We start from the raw sequence: 20852 nt of genomic DNA, 5'->3' as shown, positions 1-20852 counted from the left end.
TTATTAATTTTTGTTAAAATAAAAATACTAAAATATTTTTTAATGATTTAATTTAATTTAATTTAATTTCGGAAGAATATTTTTTTAATTTCTTTAATTAAATTAGCGCAAAATTAACTCATGGAGGTTTGGTTTTTTTAATCTCAGGCCGATGACGTCAGTGATGGATGACGAGCTCCTGCTTTTAGTTTTTGCACTCGAGGGAGAGAAATATAGAGTCTAAAATCCAAAAATTTTCACACAAAACATGAACATAACCTCTGTTTATATTTTTTTTAAGGGAGAAAGCTATGTTTGGAAAGCTTTGTAAATGGAAGAGATGTGTTTTGGTATGGTAGATCCTGAGTTCGTGGATGATGGCTGACTCGGTTGTTCTTCAATACACAAAAAAACTTGAGACCGAGTCGTCGTCCAAGAACCCAACTCGTAGACTCAGACCATCACCATTCAAAAAAAAAATGAACGAACAAGAAGAAGGGACAGAGAAGCTTAATGTTAACGCATCAGCCAACCAATTGTTCTTTGAGAGCCAGTCAAGGGCTGACGAGGTCGGCCAGAAATGGTTCGACAGACCTGGCGATTTAAGGTTTCTTTTATTATTCTAAAAAACTGTAGTATTTTTAGAATTATATTTAATTAATCCAATATTCCAAATTCAATAGTCAACACTTGATTTTAATATATTGATTCAAATCCTATTACTTTTTATAGTTGAGTAATTGAGTTTTTCATTTCCTTCTTATCTTCCAAGCGCCGGCGCCATACCCATCTCCCCCACTCCCCAAATCCTGCAGCCAACCAGTGCCCCGACGCGGCCGTACGTCCGTAGCCTCTCGTTTGGTTGAGGCCGTGAGTTGACAAGATCCGTCGAGGATCTCTCAGGACCCGGCGATTTCTCCAACATTGCCTGGTATGTAAAACTATACCGTTGGTGTCATATGATGAAACTTTTGACTTTTAGACATGCGGCACTGTCTAATTGCCTCTAATATTTAGCTTACGAAAACCTTTTTCTTTTTGGTGGTAACCTTAATCTTTCTGTGGATTTGATTATCTTCAAATTGGGTTTTCATCTTTCATTTTTTTCTCTTTTCTTTGTATTTGTTTTAGATTCTTTGACCTATTTGAATCGAAATTTTGGTTAGGTTCATTTCGTGGAGGTAAAATTTAATCCAGATTAACATATTTAAACTTTATATCTCAAGTAATAAACAAGGTTAAACTATCAACATAGTGACTTTTATTTACCTCAAGTTACATTTTAGTCATTTATGTTATCGGGCGGTAACATTTTAGTCACTAAGCCATTAATTTCCATTAACGGTGTAACGGTAAGCTGATATGGCATGTTAAATCATCATTTCAAACGAAAATTTTAAGTTAATTTATACAATTGATCCCATATTTTTTCATTTTGAGCAATTTACATTTTTTTCTTTTATATTCTTTTAACTTTTCTTTTTTTTTAATTCTCTTCTACTTCTCCCTCTATTTTCCTCATTTTTCCATTTCTTTTAACGTAGTTTTTTTCTATGTTTTCTATTTGTTAAAAACTAGTCTCTATACTTTTATTTTTTTTCAACAATCTAATTTTTTCGTGTGAGGTGAGTTTGTGGACTAGTTTTAACAAATGGAAAATATAAAAAAAACTACGTTAAAAGAAATTAAGAAGAGAGGAAAATAGAGGAGAAGTAGAAGAAAATGGAAAATAAAGAAAAAAAATAAATTGCTCAAAATAAAAGAAAATATAGGGATCAATTGTATGGTTTAATCTGAAATTTTCGTTTGAAATGATGATTTAATGTGTCATGTTAGCTTTCCATTGCACCGTTAACGATAATTAGCGGCTCAGTGACTAAAATGTTACAATACAATAACATAAGTGACTAAAATATACCATTTTAAATATAAATAAATAAAATGTAACTTGAGACAAACAAAAATAACCATTTTAATAGTTACCCTAATAAACAATACTAAACATACATACATTTTTTAAAGCTAAAAGTGCTTTTGATTTAACTTTGCTCCTAATAACATTTTTTATCTTTAATGTAATATTTATATTATGAAATTTATTTCAAATATATAATATATAATATTTAAATTTATAATGATTATAATTTAATAATAATTAAAATATAAATTATATATTTAAATTAAATTTTACAAATAAATAATATTAATTGTTTGCAAATATTTAAAATTTATATTTCATATATAAAAATATTAATAATAAATTATTTAAAATAAAAGATTTTATTTAAAAAAAATAATTTTAACAACGATACTAAGCACTTTAATTTTAAATTAAAATTTTCAAAATTAGTTTTTCACAAAATTTTTTAAAAGCAGCTGACATTTAGTTTATTACTTTTATGTGTGAACAGATAAATTAGGTGAGTCCACTGGTTTTTAAATTGATTTTTAGGGGTTTCAAGAACAAAATTTTGAAATTTTATTTTAAAATAAAGATTTAAAATTTAAATATAAAAAATAGAAGTCGACTTAAACACAAGCCTTTGACCAATCTATTAATTTTTGTATTTTAAAATGGATCGGTTTGAATTACGATGAAATACGTTCCGAGAGTTCATGCTTTTCTCATAAGTGGATATTTAAATAGATTTTGTAGTGAGTTAGAGTCGGGCAGTCAAATTATTAAGGGTTGCCTTTGAATTGGATTATTTTGAGAGTAAAAATTTTACGATTAAAACATGTTTTAAGTTTATATATTTTCATTTAATCTTAATATTTTTATTTTTAAAAATTTTATTTATTTATTTTTTGGATTTAAAAATCTATTGTATTAAAATGAAAGTGAATATTATTTATCTTACATTCATATGCATTGCGAATCAATATTGAATAATAAATCTAATAGTTCAATTTACAATATATAAATCCATGAAAAGTAGATTGGATATTATCAAATGTTTATTTTTTTTGTTATACTATGTATATTAGGGATGATCGTGTTAGCTACAATTTATTTTCGTTCTCCTCACATTAACATACTTAAATTTGAACTTTAATCCCATACTTTTATTTGGTATAATTTGCGTTAGGTATAAAGTGTCTTTAGTCATATTATAGATTTGGTCCCTTACTATGTATAAATTTAAGATTTAGTTCCTCTACTTTTTTGAGGTAAAATTTGGTCTCTATACTATTATAACAACATTAGTTAATCTATAACATTCTTTAACTATTTCAAATAACATGTCAATGTGGATTTAATCTTAAAAACACTCATTCCAACTCATGTTGATAAAATAATTTTTTTGTTGAAATAATATTCTTAAGAAAAATTGGTGTTAGTACTTTAATTGTTAACGATATTGGTGGTTTAGACTACTAATGGCATTATAAAAATACAGATATCAAACTATATCAAAAATTGAAATATAGAGATTAAAATTTGAATTTTAACAAAACTAAAATTTAACCTTAAAATAAATAAATAAATAAAGCAAACACAAAGGTAAGTTGACAATTGTCAAAAGGTAAACGCTCTTGACATTACTTTAAACTATGTGGCGCGAGGTAATCAATTCTGCTTCGTATCATTTGTATTAGTTGGAATATTTTGTTTTAGTAGTAAACTTGAACAGCAAATTTTAGATTTATTTTTTGTGTAAATTCTAATTAATACTAAGCAGTCCAATGCATACTAATTGATTTTACATATACCAACCGGTAAAAAAATAAATTTTGAAATATAAAATTTTTATTATTTATTTTAGATTTTTTATACAAATTTAAAAATTTAAATGACAAAATGTTATTGAAATGACTTTATTATTTAATTTACTAAATAATTTTTTCCTTATTTATTTTAAGTTTGTTTAATCTTTATTGAAAAAGTATTTTATATAATTAATGAGCCTTTTATATTTGAGATTTATTTAATTTTATTTTTGATATTTATAAATATTTTTATATATATAAAAAAATATTTTTAAAAATTGTGATAAATTCAAAATGATATACGAAACAAACCGATATCAATATATACCAATATTACATAAAAATGGCACATTCACAAATACGATATTTATTATCTTGCCTAGGGTGATAAAGGTAAAAATATTTTTGGGTGTTACTCGTGATTGGGTAGAGAGGTAAGGATCTTGATATTTTTTTTAGTTTTAAATTCGAGTCTTTTGAACCGAAAAAATAACATTGGAAAAGTTTTATTTCTTATTTAGATGTTATATTCAATTCTACAGTAAATTTAAACTTTCTATAATTATCAGATAATGAAAGGTGTTAGATATATATTGTTTTGATATTTATAGATCTGCCCTCCTTTTTCTAGCACCATGGAATCTCCACCATTTGTGAAATCCACGAAGATGTTGGAATCGATTTCAATGGTATCATGCATCAAAGTGACAGACATTCCTCTAGTACCCACATTTGAGCCAATACACCCCTCACCCCATCTCCATATGTGTTTGTAGCCACCACCAGTTCCTGGATTTGTGTTCCCTAAATTAAATACCGACCTGGGCCAAAAATACCAATGGATTTGTATCTAATAATTATTCCCATTATAACAAGATCGGATCTCAAACCGTGATTACTAATATGAGTTCTACTTGTCGGTCATACTCGGTTTACTAACAATGAAAAACTTTCAATGGGGTAGCTTTTAATTTTTTATTTAATTAAAATATTTAAAATAATTTAGTTAGCTTTTACTTGTCGTATGCTGCACTGCATAAGTTGAGCTCGTATAGAATTATATTTCTTTTAGTAGATATTAATTATAATAGGATTGTTTAATCCTTAAAATAGATATAGTCGAACTCTTTTTGTATTGTATATTTTTTTTAATAGAGTGAATCTCTTTCTCTACTCGTAATTTTTTCTATAATTTTTCATGTAAAATCTATATGTTATGCTTATTCTTTCTACCATATTATAACATTATGTATATTGATTTTTCAGAAAATAAACCAAAGATACTTTGTAAAGTTTTATAAATTAAAAAAATTATAAAATGACAAGTATTCACTGGGAAGTGGGAACCGAAAAAAAAAAAATCAGCTTCAACAATCCGTAATATTTTTAATTTAAACCCCCCCCCTTTGTCCTAAAATCTGATGTCGATTGGAAAAGGAAAAAAAAAAAAACTCATATCAGGCCGGGTCAGCTTGGAACTCGATGTCTTAGTAGTGTTTTTTCTTTTTCATCAGAGTTGACATTGGCGTCCAAATCGGTCTAGGAAGCTGTTTAGGTACCTTGGCCCAGCGCGGTGGGGGCATTCTCTGCGCTCTACCTTTTCTCGACTGTGCCGTAAGAATCCCAGTAGAGAAATTAATTCTCCCCCTAATCTTCCCAAAATGCCCTTGCTTTTTTTTTTCTTTGTCTTTCTTCTCTCTCTCAAATCTCTAGTACATGGACGGAAATATCTCTTCCCTTTACAACTTACTTTGCCTTTTTATGATTTTAATTTTTTTTCAAATAATTAATAAATATCTAAATTTGGATTTGGGAATTTTATTTATGACAAAAACTCAATATTTCACTGCAAAGATAATAATAATTTCATTGGAAAATTTTAATTTATTTAATTTATAATTTATCCTTTTTTGTTTTAGTGATTTGTATGATGTTGAATTGATTTCAGAATTTATTGGACTTGTCAAAGATCGGAACAGTTTAGCTGTTTAGGAAGTCGGAAATGGCATCGCCTCCAATTTTATCCTTGGCTCTTCCATCAAATACCGGTAGAGTTCTCAGCATTCAATCTCACACAGTTCAGGTACTTCTTCTCCTTTGTGTTCTACTCTTTGCACTTTTTTTTACTCTTTGTTTGGTTGTTGAAAATGTTTAAAGCAGTATGATAATCTTGATTCTGTTTTCAGCATGATTTGTTTTTTTTTTCATCTGCGTCAATGTCTGTGCATTAAGAGAATTACGTTTGTTCTTAGATTCGTACTATAAGTAGAAAATGCTCTGGCTTTGATCACTATCTGTCTTGTTGTAGCACTTAATATCTATCTAATAATTGTTTCAATCATCAAGAGCTGGGTACAAATTTTGTTTTATGTTCTTAATATATCGTGAATTACCTGTACACTGAAATATTCTTATCTATCTTTGAAAACATTTGGAATAAATTCTTGTTTTCTCCATTTTAGCAATTAAAGGATCCTTTGAAGTTTACAAGTGAAGTAATTGTATGATTGATTTTACCTTCACCTAATTTCCTCGTGGAAAAAAAAAGCATTTCTATATTACTCTTTTGCTATTAAGTTCTGTTGTTACTCTAAGTTAATTTCTTCTCTTCTTTTTTTCCTCCTTAGGGATATGTTGGTAACAAGTCAGCAGTTTTTCCTCTTCAACTATTAGGATATGATGTGGATCCAATCAATTCAGTACAGTTTTCGAATCATACAGGCAAGCTGCTTATACTACTACTGGGAAAGTATCAGAGTACTGAGGCCTGATATATGGAGTGCTGTCGGCTGTAAACTTGTATAAGTTTGGGTTTGGTGTTCTGACCAAAATACAGCATCTTCTAGCATAGTTTAATCTATCTGAAATTTGTGCAGGGTACCCAACTTTTAAGGGTCAAGTTCTAAACGGGCAACAATTATTGGATTTAGTAGAAGGCCTTGAAGCAAATAATTTATTGTACTACACCCATTTACTAACAGGTATTTTATTTCTGGTTGCTCTTTGACGATGCCAGCTTTTCAATGCTATAAAATTCTCTAGATTGTTATAATATTCATCTAAGAGGGGGAAAAACAGGATTGTTAAACAATATTTAAAAGAAAAAGGAACATATAGCATTATTTACAAAGAAGAGAGATTCTCTTCTGTGTTAAATGAGTGGTTCTCTCTGGAATTATCTACCCACTATAGAGAAAGGAAACAAAATAAGTAAATAAGACATCCTATGTTGTGTATTTAGCAATTTGTGTCACAAAAAGGTATTCACTAGGATGCTTCTGTAGTGGATTTTGTTTATTTTATTCATTCTTTTTTTTTTAATGTAGCTTTTTTAATTTTTAGATATTTGACTTGATACTGGACCCAGGGGGGGGGGGAAGAAAATTGCATTTAAAGTTATAGTTTCTTATCAATGAATGTCTAAGTGGTGTAAAAATAATAGTTTCTTAACAATTAATGCTTGAATGGCATAAGAATCATTTTATTCTGGTCAAATTCCGATTTAAATAATCTCTTAATTTGTTTAGGCTCCTTTTGTTTGTTGACTTTCAAACTTGATTTTTCACTTTTTCAAAAATTACCAAATAAATAGAAATGGTATAAAGGCAAAATCATAATCAATTAAAAATTTAACAAATAACTAAAATGCAACTTCATTTTATTATATTTGTGCTTTCATTGGTAATTAATTTGAATGAGTTGATAATTCATCATTGCTTTGAGACATTAGAGTTGAATATTCTGGGCAGTTGTATGTCACAAATCATCTCTCAGAAATGTAAATGATATTCTTTATTTCTGGTATAGAAAAAGTTGTGCAGAACTGTTTGTTTCTATTCACTTGTTATTTCTCTGTTTCTGTAATCATCAAGCGAATTTACTTTTTGTTGCTGCTATTTCTGAAATTCATCACATTTCCATGCCAACAGTGTTAACTGTTTCAATATCTATTGCTTCAGTTTTTTCATGGTGAATTTGCAGGTTATATTGGCTCTGTTTCTTTCTTAAAATCTGTACTGGAGGTTGTAGACAAGCTTCGCTCTATTAATCCAAATCTTACTTATGGCAAGTCTACTCTAATCTCCAGAAGCTATTGGACCTTATTTTAAGCTCACTCGCTTGCATGTGCTTTGTCCTTTTTGAAATAAGTTTAACTCATGATCACAGAAGATGATTTGTTCAAATCCATAATGATATAAATAATTGGCATTGTATTCATCTTTTGTTCACATAATGTGAAACTACAAATTTGAGACAGAAATGTAAGTTTCAAAAACAACTAATACTAAAGGAACAATGAAATGAAAAAGCTTGCCTTGATGGATCTAGAAAAAATTTCCTCATCCTTTTTCTTTACTATATCTGATGCTGAATAAAAATTCTTTCCACTTGGAACATTGTCTGGTATTCAGTAATGCTTGATATACACTGCCCACCCCCACCCCCATCCACTGTACACCCCTCACCACCAAAAAAGAAAAAAGCAAAACAAAAGGGATACCCTTTTTTTCTAAGACATGTCATTTTTTCTCTAGTTTGTGATCCAGTGATGGGTGATGAAGGAAAGCTTTATGTTCCTGAAGATCTAGTATCAGTATATCGTGAAAAGGTGAGCAATCAATCTTTATCTGAAACCTTCCAAGTGTTCCTTTTCTATATCCTTTGTGCTGATTTGGTTATTTCATACTCTGATATACAGTAAACAATCAGGAATTGCTCTTTTGATCTATTAGTTTATTACACTTTTAAATTGGGAGCTTAAATAGCAGTAAATTGTTTATTCATATTAGAAGAAATATGCATAATTATCTTGATGCACAATTAGTTGTTTAAATTATATAGTTGGAAACTTGTTAAACTTATTAGTAACACTCCTTATGGTTAGGTTGTCCCAGTGGCTTCAATGTTGACTCCTAACCAGTTTGAAGCAGAACTGTTGACTAAATTGAGGTATTTTCGACTATATGATAAAATAGTTGAAGTCCATTTGCTATGTTGTAAAATTCCATTGTCTGTATACAATCATGTTGTTTCCTTTTAGTTTATGCTTTCTTGGGAACCTTTTGGGACTTTGGTAGCTGCATGTAGAAGGCAGAATTGTTGATATCTTATAAAATTTGAACTAAAATAAGATTCCCGAAATCTGAATTCTCAAGCCTTATATTTTCGAAAGAACTGGATTTTTCAATGTTGTATTTGTTTATGTTTAATGCAATGCATCAGTACGATTTCAAGGCAATTGCTTGGTTTATCTTCCCTTTGCATGGCGCAAAAGACAAAATAGATACCATTTAGGGAGTGGGATAACTGGTATGTCCTAGAGTCAGAGGTCATATGAGTCACTGATTATAGTTCATTGGGATGTCAACAGAAGCATTTCTGGGGTTTCGTATAGCTTCATTTACAAACTAGATCTTTCGAAGAAAATTTCATCTTTATAAACCATGAGATGTAGAGTCATGCTTTTTGACAAGAGGTTCTTCGATTTTCAGGTTTGGATAATTAATAGGAACGAAAGAAACCCAAAACAAGCAGTTCTTTCATGTATGCTTGATTGTAACCTTTCGGTTTTAAATTGTATCATTGTTGTTGTTGTTAGTATTATTATACATGCATCCGCCTTTTTGATAATTGTCTGCTGGCAAAACCACCGGGTTCAAAGCTGAATCAGGATAAGCAAATTTTTAAAGTGCAAATGAATAGATTGTTACCAGAGAAATAGGACCATAAACAAAAATTTTGTAGGCTTATACTGCTATGCCCTTTTTAGCGATTATTGGCTTTTATTTACCCTATTGTGGGGTGGACGTGCTTTGAAAAAATGAAAATGCAATCTGGCCTGCTAGGAGTTGACATTCTTGATATTGGCTAAAAGGAGAGTTTCTTTCTTCAGGCATTTCAGAGACTGTCCAACTTGTTTTTCTTGGGTCTAAGAAGAGGTTTTTGGTTTGTTTTCTTTTCAACTTGTATTCTTTTTCTTGTCTGTCTCGTAAGGTTGCACGAGATTGTTCTCTTGGTTATTTCTCTCTGCACCCAATGTTCCTATATGTTGCTCTAGGATTTAAACCTTATATCAATTTTGCTTTGATGGCAATTTGTATCAGAATGGAGTTACTATTTGAGACCTCTGTCTTGGGATATTTCATGGTAGTAAGCCTTCTTTTTCTGCATCTTTCTGTTGCAGTTTCTTAGAATATATTGTTGCTGCAGGATTGGTTCTGAAACAGATGGTCGGAAAGCATGCAACATTCTTCATGCTGCTGGGCCTTCAAAGGTTGTGTGTGTGTTTTCCTTCCTGCATTTTGTACCTATTCAAGGCTTAGGAATTTCTACGCAAAAACAAGTTTTCTTAGTTTATTCTCCCTTATCACTCTGCATCTAGTGTAAGGCTGAGTAATTTTTTCTTTTCCGTTGTTAGAACCTTATGAAAAAGAAATGTAATTTAAACTGGGGCAGATTTTCTGGCAACGGTTAAATGATTACAGACAGATTTAAGACTAACATAAAAACAAGTTAGGGTTTGATGGGATGTAAATCTGCTTTAAAGCTCATGTCATAAAGTTTGAACTCAAAATTAAGTATGGAAATTTTCTTATTCCTAAAATGTTCGTAGAGTGTAGAGACACAAACATGCAGATGTAGATACTTGGAGAAGATGATAGTAGTCCGTTGTTCTCAAATAACTTTTGCAATTTGTATGGTAAGAAGATAGAATGGGTTCTGTGGCTCATATTATGATTGGAGGAAAATTACTTTATAATAAATCTACTGTTTTTTTTTTTGTGGTCTCTTGCAGTCCAGTTGTTCTTTTGAAGTCATAAGAAAACCTAGCAATATCTTTCTGTACATATAGAATTATATGGTTCATTCCACAGTTTAGCTCCTGTCTTTAGAACTTAGTTCTCATATATCCTTCACACCATTTTCTGTGAATTTTGATCGTCTCAGGTTGTGATTACTAGCATCAATATAGATGGTAATCTTCTTCTCATTGGCAGTCATCAGAAAGATAAGGTAGTCTTTTGCTGAATGTGATCTGCTTGACTTTACATTTAAAGCTGCAGGTTCATTTAAAAATCTGTCATTTGTATCTGGTGCATTTTTTAAACATGTTTCAGACTGAGAAGGTCTAAACAGACATTTTTTTCATGAAATTTCCGCTTCTTGTTTGTGTTAATATTTTGTTATAAAGATATATATTTGGTTAGAGGATTGTATCCTGATTTTTAAGTGTCTTTCCTAGTGAGTTGAAGATTCAAAGGAGGGCTGAATATTTTGTATTCTGTTGATGGAGTGAAACTGTAAAAGTATAAGGGTATAAGTTTCTGATATTTTGTTCTGAAATAAGGAAGCATATGATGGATTTTAGGGTTAGCATCCTACCAGTACCATCTGTGCTACCATAGAAGTGATCATTGTGGGTTCATTATGATAAAAAGATTAAGGATATCAATATAAGACTCTTAGCTACGATGACTCTAGTAGGTATTAAGAATTTCACATGCATGCTTTATACTGAGAAGAGAAAAGTGGTACCTCCCTTCACTTCAACTTGAATATCTGTCTCACTGTATCTGTATGCTTAACAGGATTTCTGCTTTCATAAGAGTAGATAAAATTTTCCATTACTTTACCAACATGTAGAATATCACTTCTTTTTCATAAAAATCGCATTGGTTTGGTTGGGCCACCCTCTAGCTTTTGTGAAATTTAAAGAGTAAAATTAGAGAGTAAGGGATAAAGTACCTCATTCATAAATTTGTACCATTTACAAAGTGAAAACTTATTTGAAATTGAGATATTTCCTAATTAATGTTATTGCAATGCGGTGCATGAAGTTTGGCTGAATGAAAATGACTAGTTCATATTTATCATTGATTGCTATTTACCTCCAAAAAGCACTTATATAAAAAAAAAATGTATTTGCTACTCTTTTTGATCCTTTTTTTTTGGGGGGGGGGGGTTAAGAGAAATAAACTGTTGCAGTAAATGAAAGTGGTTCTTTTCTCTGTACCAAATGAAATTATAAAATCAACATTCATCTGGTAGAATTTATGGTTTTTGCTTCTGATTACACTCACTTTAAATTTTTTTTTAACTCTGTGGCAATGTTTGACTCCAATATGATTTATAGATTCATAAATATCTGCAAAATATGCAACAATAAATAACAATATTTGTTTTGTTTTTTTATGCCTTTTTTTCATGTGTAAGTTAATACACCCTTTAGGTTGGTTATTTTGTCTTATTCTTAACTGGTCAAGCATGCTGACAAGCTTGTCTCTGTTTATTGTGGTGTTGGTTTGATAGGAACAAGCTCCTGAGCAGTTTAAGATTGTCATACCAAGAATTCCTGCATATTTTACGGTATGCGAAGTTTCCTGTTGTAAATTGAGCATGAACCTTTCCATATTTTGAGAATTTAGTCTTGAGGCTATTCTATATTGTTTTTTGCGCACCATTCCCCTTATGGTTGTTTGTGTTGATACCTGGGATTGTTAGAAAGCCTAGTTGTTGCTGAGTTTTGGACCCAAAGTTTGACCTTAAACCAGTGCTTTTCTGACACTTACTTTCATCTTCTTACAAATTGTTTATCCAGTTATGAATAAAAAAGTAAGAAAGTACTGTTACTTCAGCTTTTATACCTAATTTTGTTAAAAGCTACAAAAAGGCAAAAAAACCAACTTTTTATGAAGTAAAAACATTCAATTAAATGAACTACTGGCTTGCTTCTAAAGTTTGTGCAATTCAATGAAAACCAGAACATTTGGAGGGAGGCGCTACTAGTTTTTTGTACACATGGACCCCCTATCGTCTTCTGCCTACACAAGATTGGAACTTCAGAGCTTTAGGTTTAAGTCTTGTAATCAAATCTTTGAGCTGCTTTGAAAAAGGCCAAAGTATAGCAATTTGTTATGTGCATAGCATAACAGTTTTATTTTAAGCTGTTTTGAGGAAGTGGCATAAGACAGATTCAAGGAATTGTCTACTCAGGCTTTAGTTTTATTCTTGGGGTTGAAATAGACTGAAGATTCTGGGATTGCGATGATAGAGTAGTTTTCTGGATTAGTAATTGAAGCAGCATTTTGTTTTACACAATTTAACCAAACTGCTATATAGTAATGACCTCTACTAAGATTGCGAACCTGGCATTTTATGTATGGAAGGTGTATCCTTGAAAGAGCCACGGAGTATTGGGTTAGATAGTAGATCTCTAGACCTATTAGGGCCATTGTAGATATCTGCATATGTTCCCTTGATATATTACATTATCGGTGGAACTTGAACTCCATATGGAATATCTTTTAAACCTTCTGATAATTTTTTAATTCTTGAATAGTACAAACTAAGGCTTCACTACTACATGTGCAATTAATCCTGCTAGAAGATTTGATCATCCACTTTAAAGAATTACTTAAAAGAAAGAAAAACGCATTTCAGTTGTTCCCTCTCTTTTAGATCATGAAGTTTCATAAATTACGCTCACTTCTGCTTGCATGTGAGCTTTATTTGCGACTATAGTAGGATATTGATATTCTGTTCTCTTTTATTAGTTGTACTTCATTCTTTGTTGGAAATTATGTTGATGAACATCCAAATGTTTTGTAGGGAACAGGAGATCTAATGACTGCACTTCTACTTGGGTGGAGTAATGTAACTTTCTTGTTTTTACTCCTGCCTTGAAATCAGTATATTAAAGTATAGTTTCTTTGACATATGCTATTTGCTCTGCTCAGAAATATCCTGACAACCTTGATAAGGCAGCAGAGCTTGCAGTTTCGAGTTTGCAGGTATTGATTGTTATAATCTTGAGGGTTTTTTCTTGTATCTATAATCAGAGTAACATAATGCACTTCTAGAATGATGAAAAACCTTTCTTCTGTCTGCACGTTTAAGTAGCAATGATTGATCATCATTTTTCAAGCTTACATACACTTTCATCAGCATTTCTAATAATGAATTTGCATAGGAATCTTCATTATTGTTTTCAAAATCTAATGTGCAAATGGTACTTTGTGATAAAGCACTCAATCTGCATCATTATTAAGAGTGATAATGGTTTGGCTCAGTTTTGGGAAAAAATTGCAATTATTGTGCAGCATTTTGGTTTTTAAAAGTTGAGTTGAATGCCATAACTAACCTAATTGACCTGAACCAACTTTCTTTGGTTTGATCGCTTTGATTCATCGGTCTTTCAAAACAATTAAAAGAATGTCTTCTGATACAATTTTCTTTTCATTAGAAATAAAATATTTATTTTTATATTATAAAAATTAAAAATCTAACTGAATTCAATAAGAACTGATCAAATTGAACACTACGGAATGAATTGGTGCACCTTTTCTTGGTTTTTTATGCTTACCGCTATTTATTATTAAGTAGAAAAGTGCCCTGAGTTGATTTAAGAAAGTTTATGATAAACTTTGTAATCTTTGAAGCTATAAAGGATTAGACTACACTTTTGATCTAGGCTGAGTCATTTTGAAGCCATGAACCAGAGCTAGGATACAGAGCCTTTTCTTTCACTTCAAACTTCTTGATGTGAATGAATCATGGGTTGATGCTATTTGATTAGTGAATTCTACTTTGGAACAGCTTACAGGACATAAACATATATTAAATTAAGAAGGTTTTAAAATTTGGGCCTTGTATCAAATTGTTTGTACATTAATACCACACAGTTGCAATTGTTGGATTCCCCATTTTTCTTCTTGTGGCCATTAATAGAGACGCAATGTTTATAGTACCCCTTGCTATGGGCTCTGATGAGATGTTTGTTTGGGTCATGCTCTACTGCTTGAGTATCTAAGGTTAGTGTGTGGAAACCGTAGGCATTCATGAGTAAGGATATAAATGATGTACTTACGCTTGCAAGTATTCTGGTCCGGCTTGAAAAAGAACTCAACTTTGAATTGGTTATTGTCAAGTCAAGCTTGAGCTTCTGTTCAAGTAACACAAGCTGTTGTGTGATTCGAATTTGAGTATTTTAATGTTTGACTTGAGTAGCTCGTAAACTTAATTGGATTTTTTATTTTTAATATTTTTTTATTCTTAATTAGTTCTTTAAAAAAATTTCTCAACTTGAAATAAATAATTGAGTTTGAAGTTAAGCATGAGAATCATACTTATTTTTTACCGGGTAAAAGACTTAGTCAAACCTAATCAAGTGAGCTCAAGCAGTTTGACTTTTTTCTTGAATTAAGCTTTAGCTTTAAAAGTGAAACTTCATCGAGCTTGAGTCTATTTTCAAGCCTTGAATTTCAAGTTAAGCTTGATCTTATGGTTTGAGCTTGACTCGACTCGATTTACCCCTATATATGAGGGAAAAACTATCTTTTATCTTGTGCAGCTTTATTGGAACGTCAGCAAACCATTCCTTACAATTTGAGGGTTTGATTTGAACCTTACATATGAGGGCAAAACTACCTTTATCTTGTGCAGTTTCATTCAGCATTTTTAATCAACAAAACCCTTGCAGTTTTGTTCTGAGTAAATGGTTTATGTTAAAAATCATATTTAATTCATGTTTCAACTTTCATGTAGGCACTTTTGCAGAGGACATTGAATGACTATACAAGTGCTGGATTTGATTCGAAATCAAGCAGCTTAGAGATTCGGTTGATTCAGAGTCAAGACGACATCCGCCAACCAAAATTGACATTCAAAGCTCATAAATACACCTGAAAGCCAATACATGATGAGTAATCCGTATTGAACTACAATAGTCCTCTTGTTTTTTTTTTGTAAAAGGTATTTTGCTACAAGTTTATATTATCGTGTTAGAATAAATAAAAGAGATAATTAACTAATAAGACTCTTGGAACAGTAAGTACATTAGAATGTAGTTCTTTGAATAGCTATAGATATAGAATATATATTCTAAGAAGCTGAATTTGCGATATTCGCCTTTCACTTCGAAGAAAATTTCAGATTTCTTCAGAGCGACTCATTTTCCTTTTAAATATGTTATAATCTCTTGTTTTTTATGATTTGATTTTTCATTGAGCCAACTGAATTTCAGTTCTGCTTGGAACTTTAAGTGCATCAGTATGTAGTACTTTCAATAGCTGTCGATATAGATATAGATATTCCAAGAAGAATATATTCATCTTCACATCACCTTTCACTTTGAAGAAATTTTTGAGTCAGCTTTCTTCAAAGCCATTCATTTTCCATTTAAATACTTTTATGATTTGATCTTCCATTGGCTCGATCTGATTTTGATGTTACTTGAACTTAAGTACATTAGGAAGTAGTAGTTTCTATACCTATAGACATAGAACAGACATTCTAAGAAGCTGAATTAATGAATCTTCACTTAGAAAAATTTTTCAACTCTGCTTTCATTGAAGTGGCTCATTTCGATGCCTTGATGTAATTTAGTTTTACTTGGAACTGAGTACAATAGAATGCGGTACTTCCAGTAGCGATAGATACAGAATAGTTATTCTAAGAAGCTGAATTCATGGATCTTTACTTTTCACTTCAAGGAAAGTCTGAATCAGCTTTCTCATAAGTGACTCATTTTCCGTTTAAATATGTCGCTAAGTCTTGCTTTTTATGATTCAATCTTGCATCGGCCAGATATAATTTCGGATTTACTTAGAACTAAGTACAATAGAATGTATTACTTTGAATAGATATTCTAAGAAGCTGAACTCATGGAAGAGATTTTCGAGTCAGCTTTCTTCAAAGTGACTCATTTTCCTTCTAAATATGATGATTCGGTCTTTGCATCGGCTTGATCTGATTTCGGTTTTACCCATCCTTGGTAGATGTTCAATAGATTCAGTTCTTTATGATTGCTCATTATGTCATTAAGTCGTCATAGTGGCAAGTAAAATAAGCTTTGGGAAGGAAGGTGTAATACTATTTTGTCGAAAATGCAAGTCCACTGTGTTGCTTAAACATACTATTTTTTAAAATGCCGTCAAATTTGTTGTATTTTGTTCACATTTCAAGTATTTTATTATTTCTTTTGCCCACATCATATGTTTTATTATTTTCACGTCATTATTTGATGTTCAGGCCAGTATATGTATAAGGTTTACTTAGGTGAAAGTATGGGGATTAATTAGTTTTTTAGTAGAGGTGGTAATTTCATTTTTCACTTTCAAACTAATATTAAGATTTTTATATCAATTTTGTAGTTAAGCTTAAATAAATAAAAAAATTTATTGCATAAAGAGTAATTCAAATCCTTTTGGTCTGAAATGTGAAAAATCCTTAAACCCGATCAATTACGGATAAAAAAAATTGCTTGTGTTTATGAACAAATCTGTGGCTATATGCAATAAAAAACTACATCTGATCATTTCCACAAACAATAATTATTAATATGACGTACAAACATCACGAAGAAATCTATTTATGCAGCGTAGGGGGAAAAAGGGGAAGGTTATGAAAATTTAATCCAATATGTTGTCCAAATATTAAATTTTATAACTTTGAACATAGAAAATAGATATTTGACTGTTTGTTATTTGGTAGACCAATATATTCAATTCAATACAATTCTAGGTCCGTTCACCAATATTTTATAGTCTACACATAAATTAGGGTCCAACTTTTGGGAAGCAAATTCTTTGTCAATTGCCTAGGAATCGTCACCATTGAACACATTTGAACTTTGAAAATTTTTGGAACTTCTTGAAGGCAATGGTCCACACATGTCCTTAACTACCCTATTTAAATGGGTCCATTACTACGACTTTATTTCTTTTTTATATAATGTATTCTCAACGAGTATTTATAGTAGATTTTTCTTTTAATAATTGGGAGGAATATAGGGTTGATTGGGATTAAATTTAAACTTTCATGTTAATAACATAATATTTTGTCACTAAATATAGAGATTGTTGCCTATACTATTTTTTTTGTATTCATCTATAATAAATATACATTTCGTTTTATTTAAATTTTATATGATAAAAATATTAAAAATAGACTCACGTAGACTCTTTTAATCTTAAATTTAATAATGTGTCATTTAAATTATATATTTTAGTCTTGACCCAAATGATAGCGATTAAATTCATTAGGTCAAATTTTATTATTAGTCTCATACTATGCGTAAGTTGTGGATTTAGTCTATGTTCTCTAATTGTATCATTTTATCCCACTTACTTTTTAAAAATTCAAAATTTCAATCATAACTCCAAGGGTAGATATTAAACCCTTAACTCAAATAACACGTTTTTAATATTTCTTGAAAATAACAAGTTGACATTATATTATACATGTGATAATATTACATAAAGATTAAAAATAATTAAATTAGAGTACAATAATTGAATCCGAAACTTAAAATTTTTTTGATGAATTTTTACTAATGCTTGCAAAAACGTATGCATTGTTTTGGTGACGAAAGCCTAAGATGTCACTTATAAAACTCGTCTTGTAAATTTTTTTTAGAATATAAATTTGAGATTTTGAATTTAAATATAAATGGTTGGACAAAAAAGTGAATGTGAAAATTAATTGAAATTATGTTTACATGTATTTTGTTACATTATTTTAATCAAACTTATTATTGAGTTTAGTTTGTTCATGGCCACTCTTAAAATATTTAGGATTTAAACTTTGTAGATAAAAGTATTTTGGATTGCATTTTGCTTCCTCTATTAAAAAAGAGCAGATTAGTTCTTGTACATTAGATTAAAAAGCAAACCGGCTCTTCTGTTAATTTCATCCATTTCTACTGTTAAATACTGATCCTTGTACATCAAAATTAGGTACACATGTATCTGGTTATTCTATTAGTCACACCAGTTTTTAACAGTAAAATTGAATGGATTTTTACCAGAAAAGACAGGTTGCTCTTTGATCTAACATATAAACACTAATTTATCCATTTTTAAATAAAAAAATAAAATACAATCTGACTTTTAATAAAAGACCTCTATAATACTTTTACCACTCTTGTATAACTCTATATTTATTGAAACTTACTCTATTTGGATATAAATATTATTTATTTTATTAATTGCGTATGTGCATATAATACTTTGAGAGGTGGGAAAAGAAACTGCAAGGTGATGCTTTAAAGACTAGTTGGCAGCAACCAGTTAGTCAAATTCATGGTAGCTTAATTTGTTGATGACAAATTTATATATATATATATACACATACCTCCTGGGTTAGGTTTGTGGATTATTTGTTTAGTATTTACAAATCATTTACTGCTCACAGTTCAATTACAATAAATATTTAAATTTTTTTATAAAAAATAGGATAAATATCAAAACTACAAATGTGTTGTGAAAATAAGAAGAGTTATTAGTTTTTCAATTGTGTATGATTAAATTAAAAATCAAAGTTTTTTTGTGTGTATATAATCAATTAAAAATAAATATTTTATGTGTATAATTACATTAAATTAAAATTTATATACAAAATTACACATTTGAATTAAAAGTGATGTAGGATTTTTATATTTATCCGAATATATATGTTTGTGTGAGAGAGAGAGAGAGTTAGTGTATGATTCCATCATTTTGGAAATATCTTGTTTTATTCAGCTTAAACCTTAGTTTGGCTGTTTCACCCGATCCAGTGTTTGAGAAACTTGGAAGTTTGTAACTCGGTGAGTGACTCAGTTTCATGTTTGGACTGGTGGAAGCTCCACGATATCTACCAGTCATTCAAATATCAGCTTCAGCTTCAGATTTGTTTTGTTTTGATTTTCTTTTTCGGAATATTTGAAACAAACAATCAGCACATTTACTGTAATGTTCACAATTTACCAATCACAGTGGTTAGTTAATATGAACTACGATTATAAAGAGTTGTAGAATGTCAATATGATTTAGTTGGTTTCATCGGATTTTAATTTAGTTATGAAATTATCTTTTATAGATAAATAAATATTATTTTAAGAGTATTAATATTTTGAATAAATAAAGAAAATAATAGAAAGAAGGGACTAAATCTAGACAAATACATTCTATACAATTTTACTTAATACATCTTAGTAAATTATTATTTTTAGCTAAGAGGAGTAATCCAAATTGAAAACGAAAACGAAAAATGCAAATTCGTAGTTAATGTCGTTTTTTTTCTTTAAAAAGACCTAAACTTCGAAACAAACAAAAATTTTAATGGCTACATCCTCATATGGTTTGCCTTCCCAACCACTTCATCTACCACAAACTCCATAATTCATAATCCACAATTGATCCTCTTGAAATTAAGTTAAAGGTTAATTTGTTATGTCGATTAAACTAAAAATATATATTTGATTGGGTTTCAGATTTTAGGTTAATATTTAAGGATTATGCATTTATTATATTTTAAATATTTTTAAGGTATAATAACTTTTTTGACCCTTTAACTTTACAAAAAAAAGTGTTATTTTAGCCATCCATTTAATTTTTCATCTCTTTTAGTCTTCGAATTTACGTTTTTTGTCTAATCAACCAAAATGGATGAAAAAGTTAATGTTTGTTACCTTTGCTAACGTGACATACACGTGGATGGCATGTCAGCATTTAATTAATTTTAAAAATTTTAAAATTATTAAAAATACTTTTTTTTATAATTTTTATACTTTTTCAATAATTTTAATGATTTTTAATTTTTAAAAATAAGTTTTATAATTTATTCGAATTTTAAAATTTTAAAATTTAATTAAATATTGATGTATCATCCACGTATATACCACATCAACAAAGTTAAAAAACATTAACTTTTTCGTCCATTTTGAGATAATTTGGCAAAAAACACAATGTTAAAAAAGAATAAAATAAATGGAAAGCTAAAATGATTTTTTTTGTAAAACTGGATGGCCAAAAAAGTCATTATACCTATTTTTAATAATATTGAAATAAAATCTTTATTATAAAATCAAACCAAAATCAAAATAAAACCAATATACTCAGACTGCTTAGACTGAATAACATCGATTAAATCTGTTTTTTAACTGAGTTTTGGTGCGTCTTAGTAATTTCAAGCTAGTGTTTCTTAAGTTGTTCATGTTAGAACATGTTTGAAACTATTTATCTCTTTGGTAGCAGCATAATATGAGGATTTATACTTGTAAATCCATAATTTTTATATTACCATATTTAGGGCTTTTATGAAGGGTTTTATAGGTTTAAGCATTAATTATTTTCGGTAGCAATAAAGTAACTTGGACCATTTGATAATGAAGAATAAGAATG

The 20852-nt window shown here is 29.7% G+C and overlaps 1 protein-coding gene across 2 annotated transcripts; it reads left to right on the top strand.

The window, feature by feature from the left end:
* Positions 1-174: 174 nt before the first annotated feature.
* LOC107916660 (pyridoxal kinase) lies at positions 175-15630 on the top strand. 2 transcript variants are annotated; one of them, XM_016845981.2, is made up of 14 exons: positions 175-586; positions 752-910; positions 5639-5773; positions 6318-6411; positions 6567-6671; positions 7672-7755; positions 8226-8299; positions 8576-8640; positions 9901-9964; positions 10639-10704; positions 12001-12057; positions 13300-13344; positions 13428-13481; positions 15235-15630. In XM_016845981.2, exons 3-14 carry the CDS (start codon positions 5693-5695, stop codon positions 15373-15375), a joined length of 930 nt encoding a protein of 309 aa, XP_016701470.1. In that variant the 5' UTR covers positions 175-586; positions 752-910; positions 5639-5692; the 3' UTR covers positions 15376-15630. The 2 variants fall into 2 exon arrangements, with proteins under 2 accessions (XP_016701470.1, XP_016701467.1); XM_016845978.2 differs by lacking the exons at positions 175-586; positions 752-910 and adding an exon at positions 5030-5304.
* Positions 15631-20852: the final 5222 nt, after the last annotated feature.

Source organism: Gossypium hirsutum, chromosome D11, assembly GCF_007990345.1.
Source record: "Gossypium hirsutum isolate 1008001.06 chromosome D11, Gossypium_hirsutum_v2.1, whole genome shotgun sequence".
NCBI lineage: Eukaryota > Viridiplantae > Streptophyta > Magnoliopsida > Malvales > Malvaceae > Gossypium > Gossypium hirsutum.
Note: the sequence above shows the minus strand (reverse complement) of the source record. Positions and strands in the feature narration are given on the sequence as shown.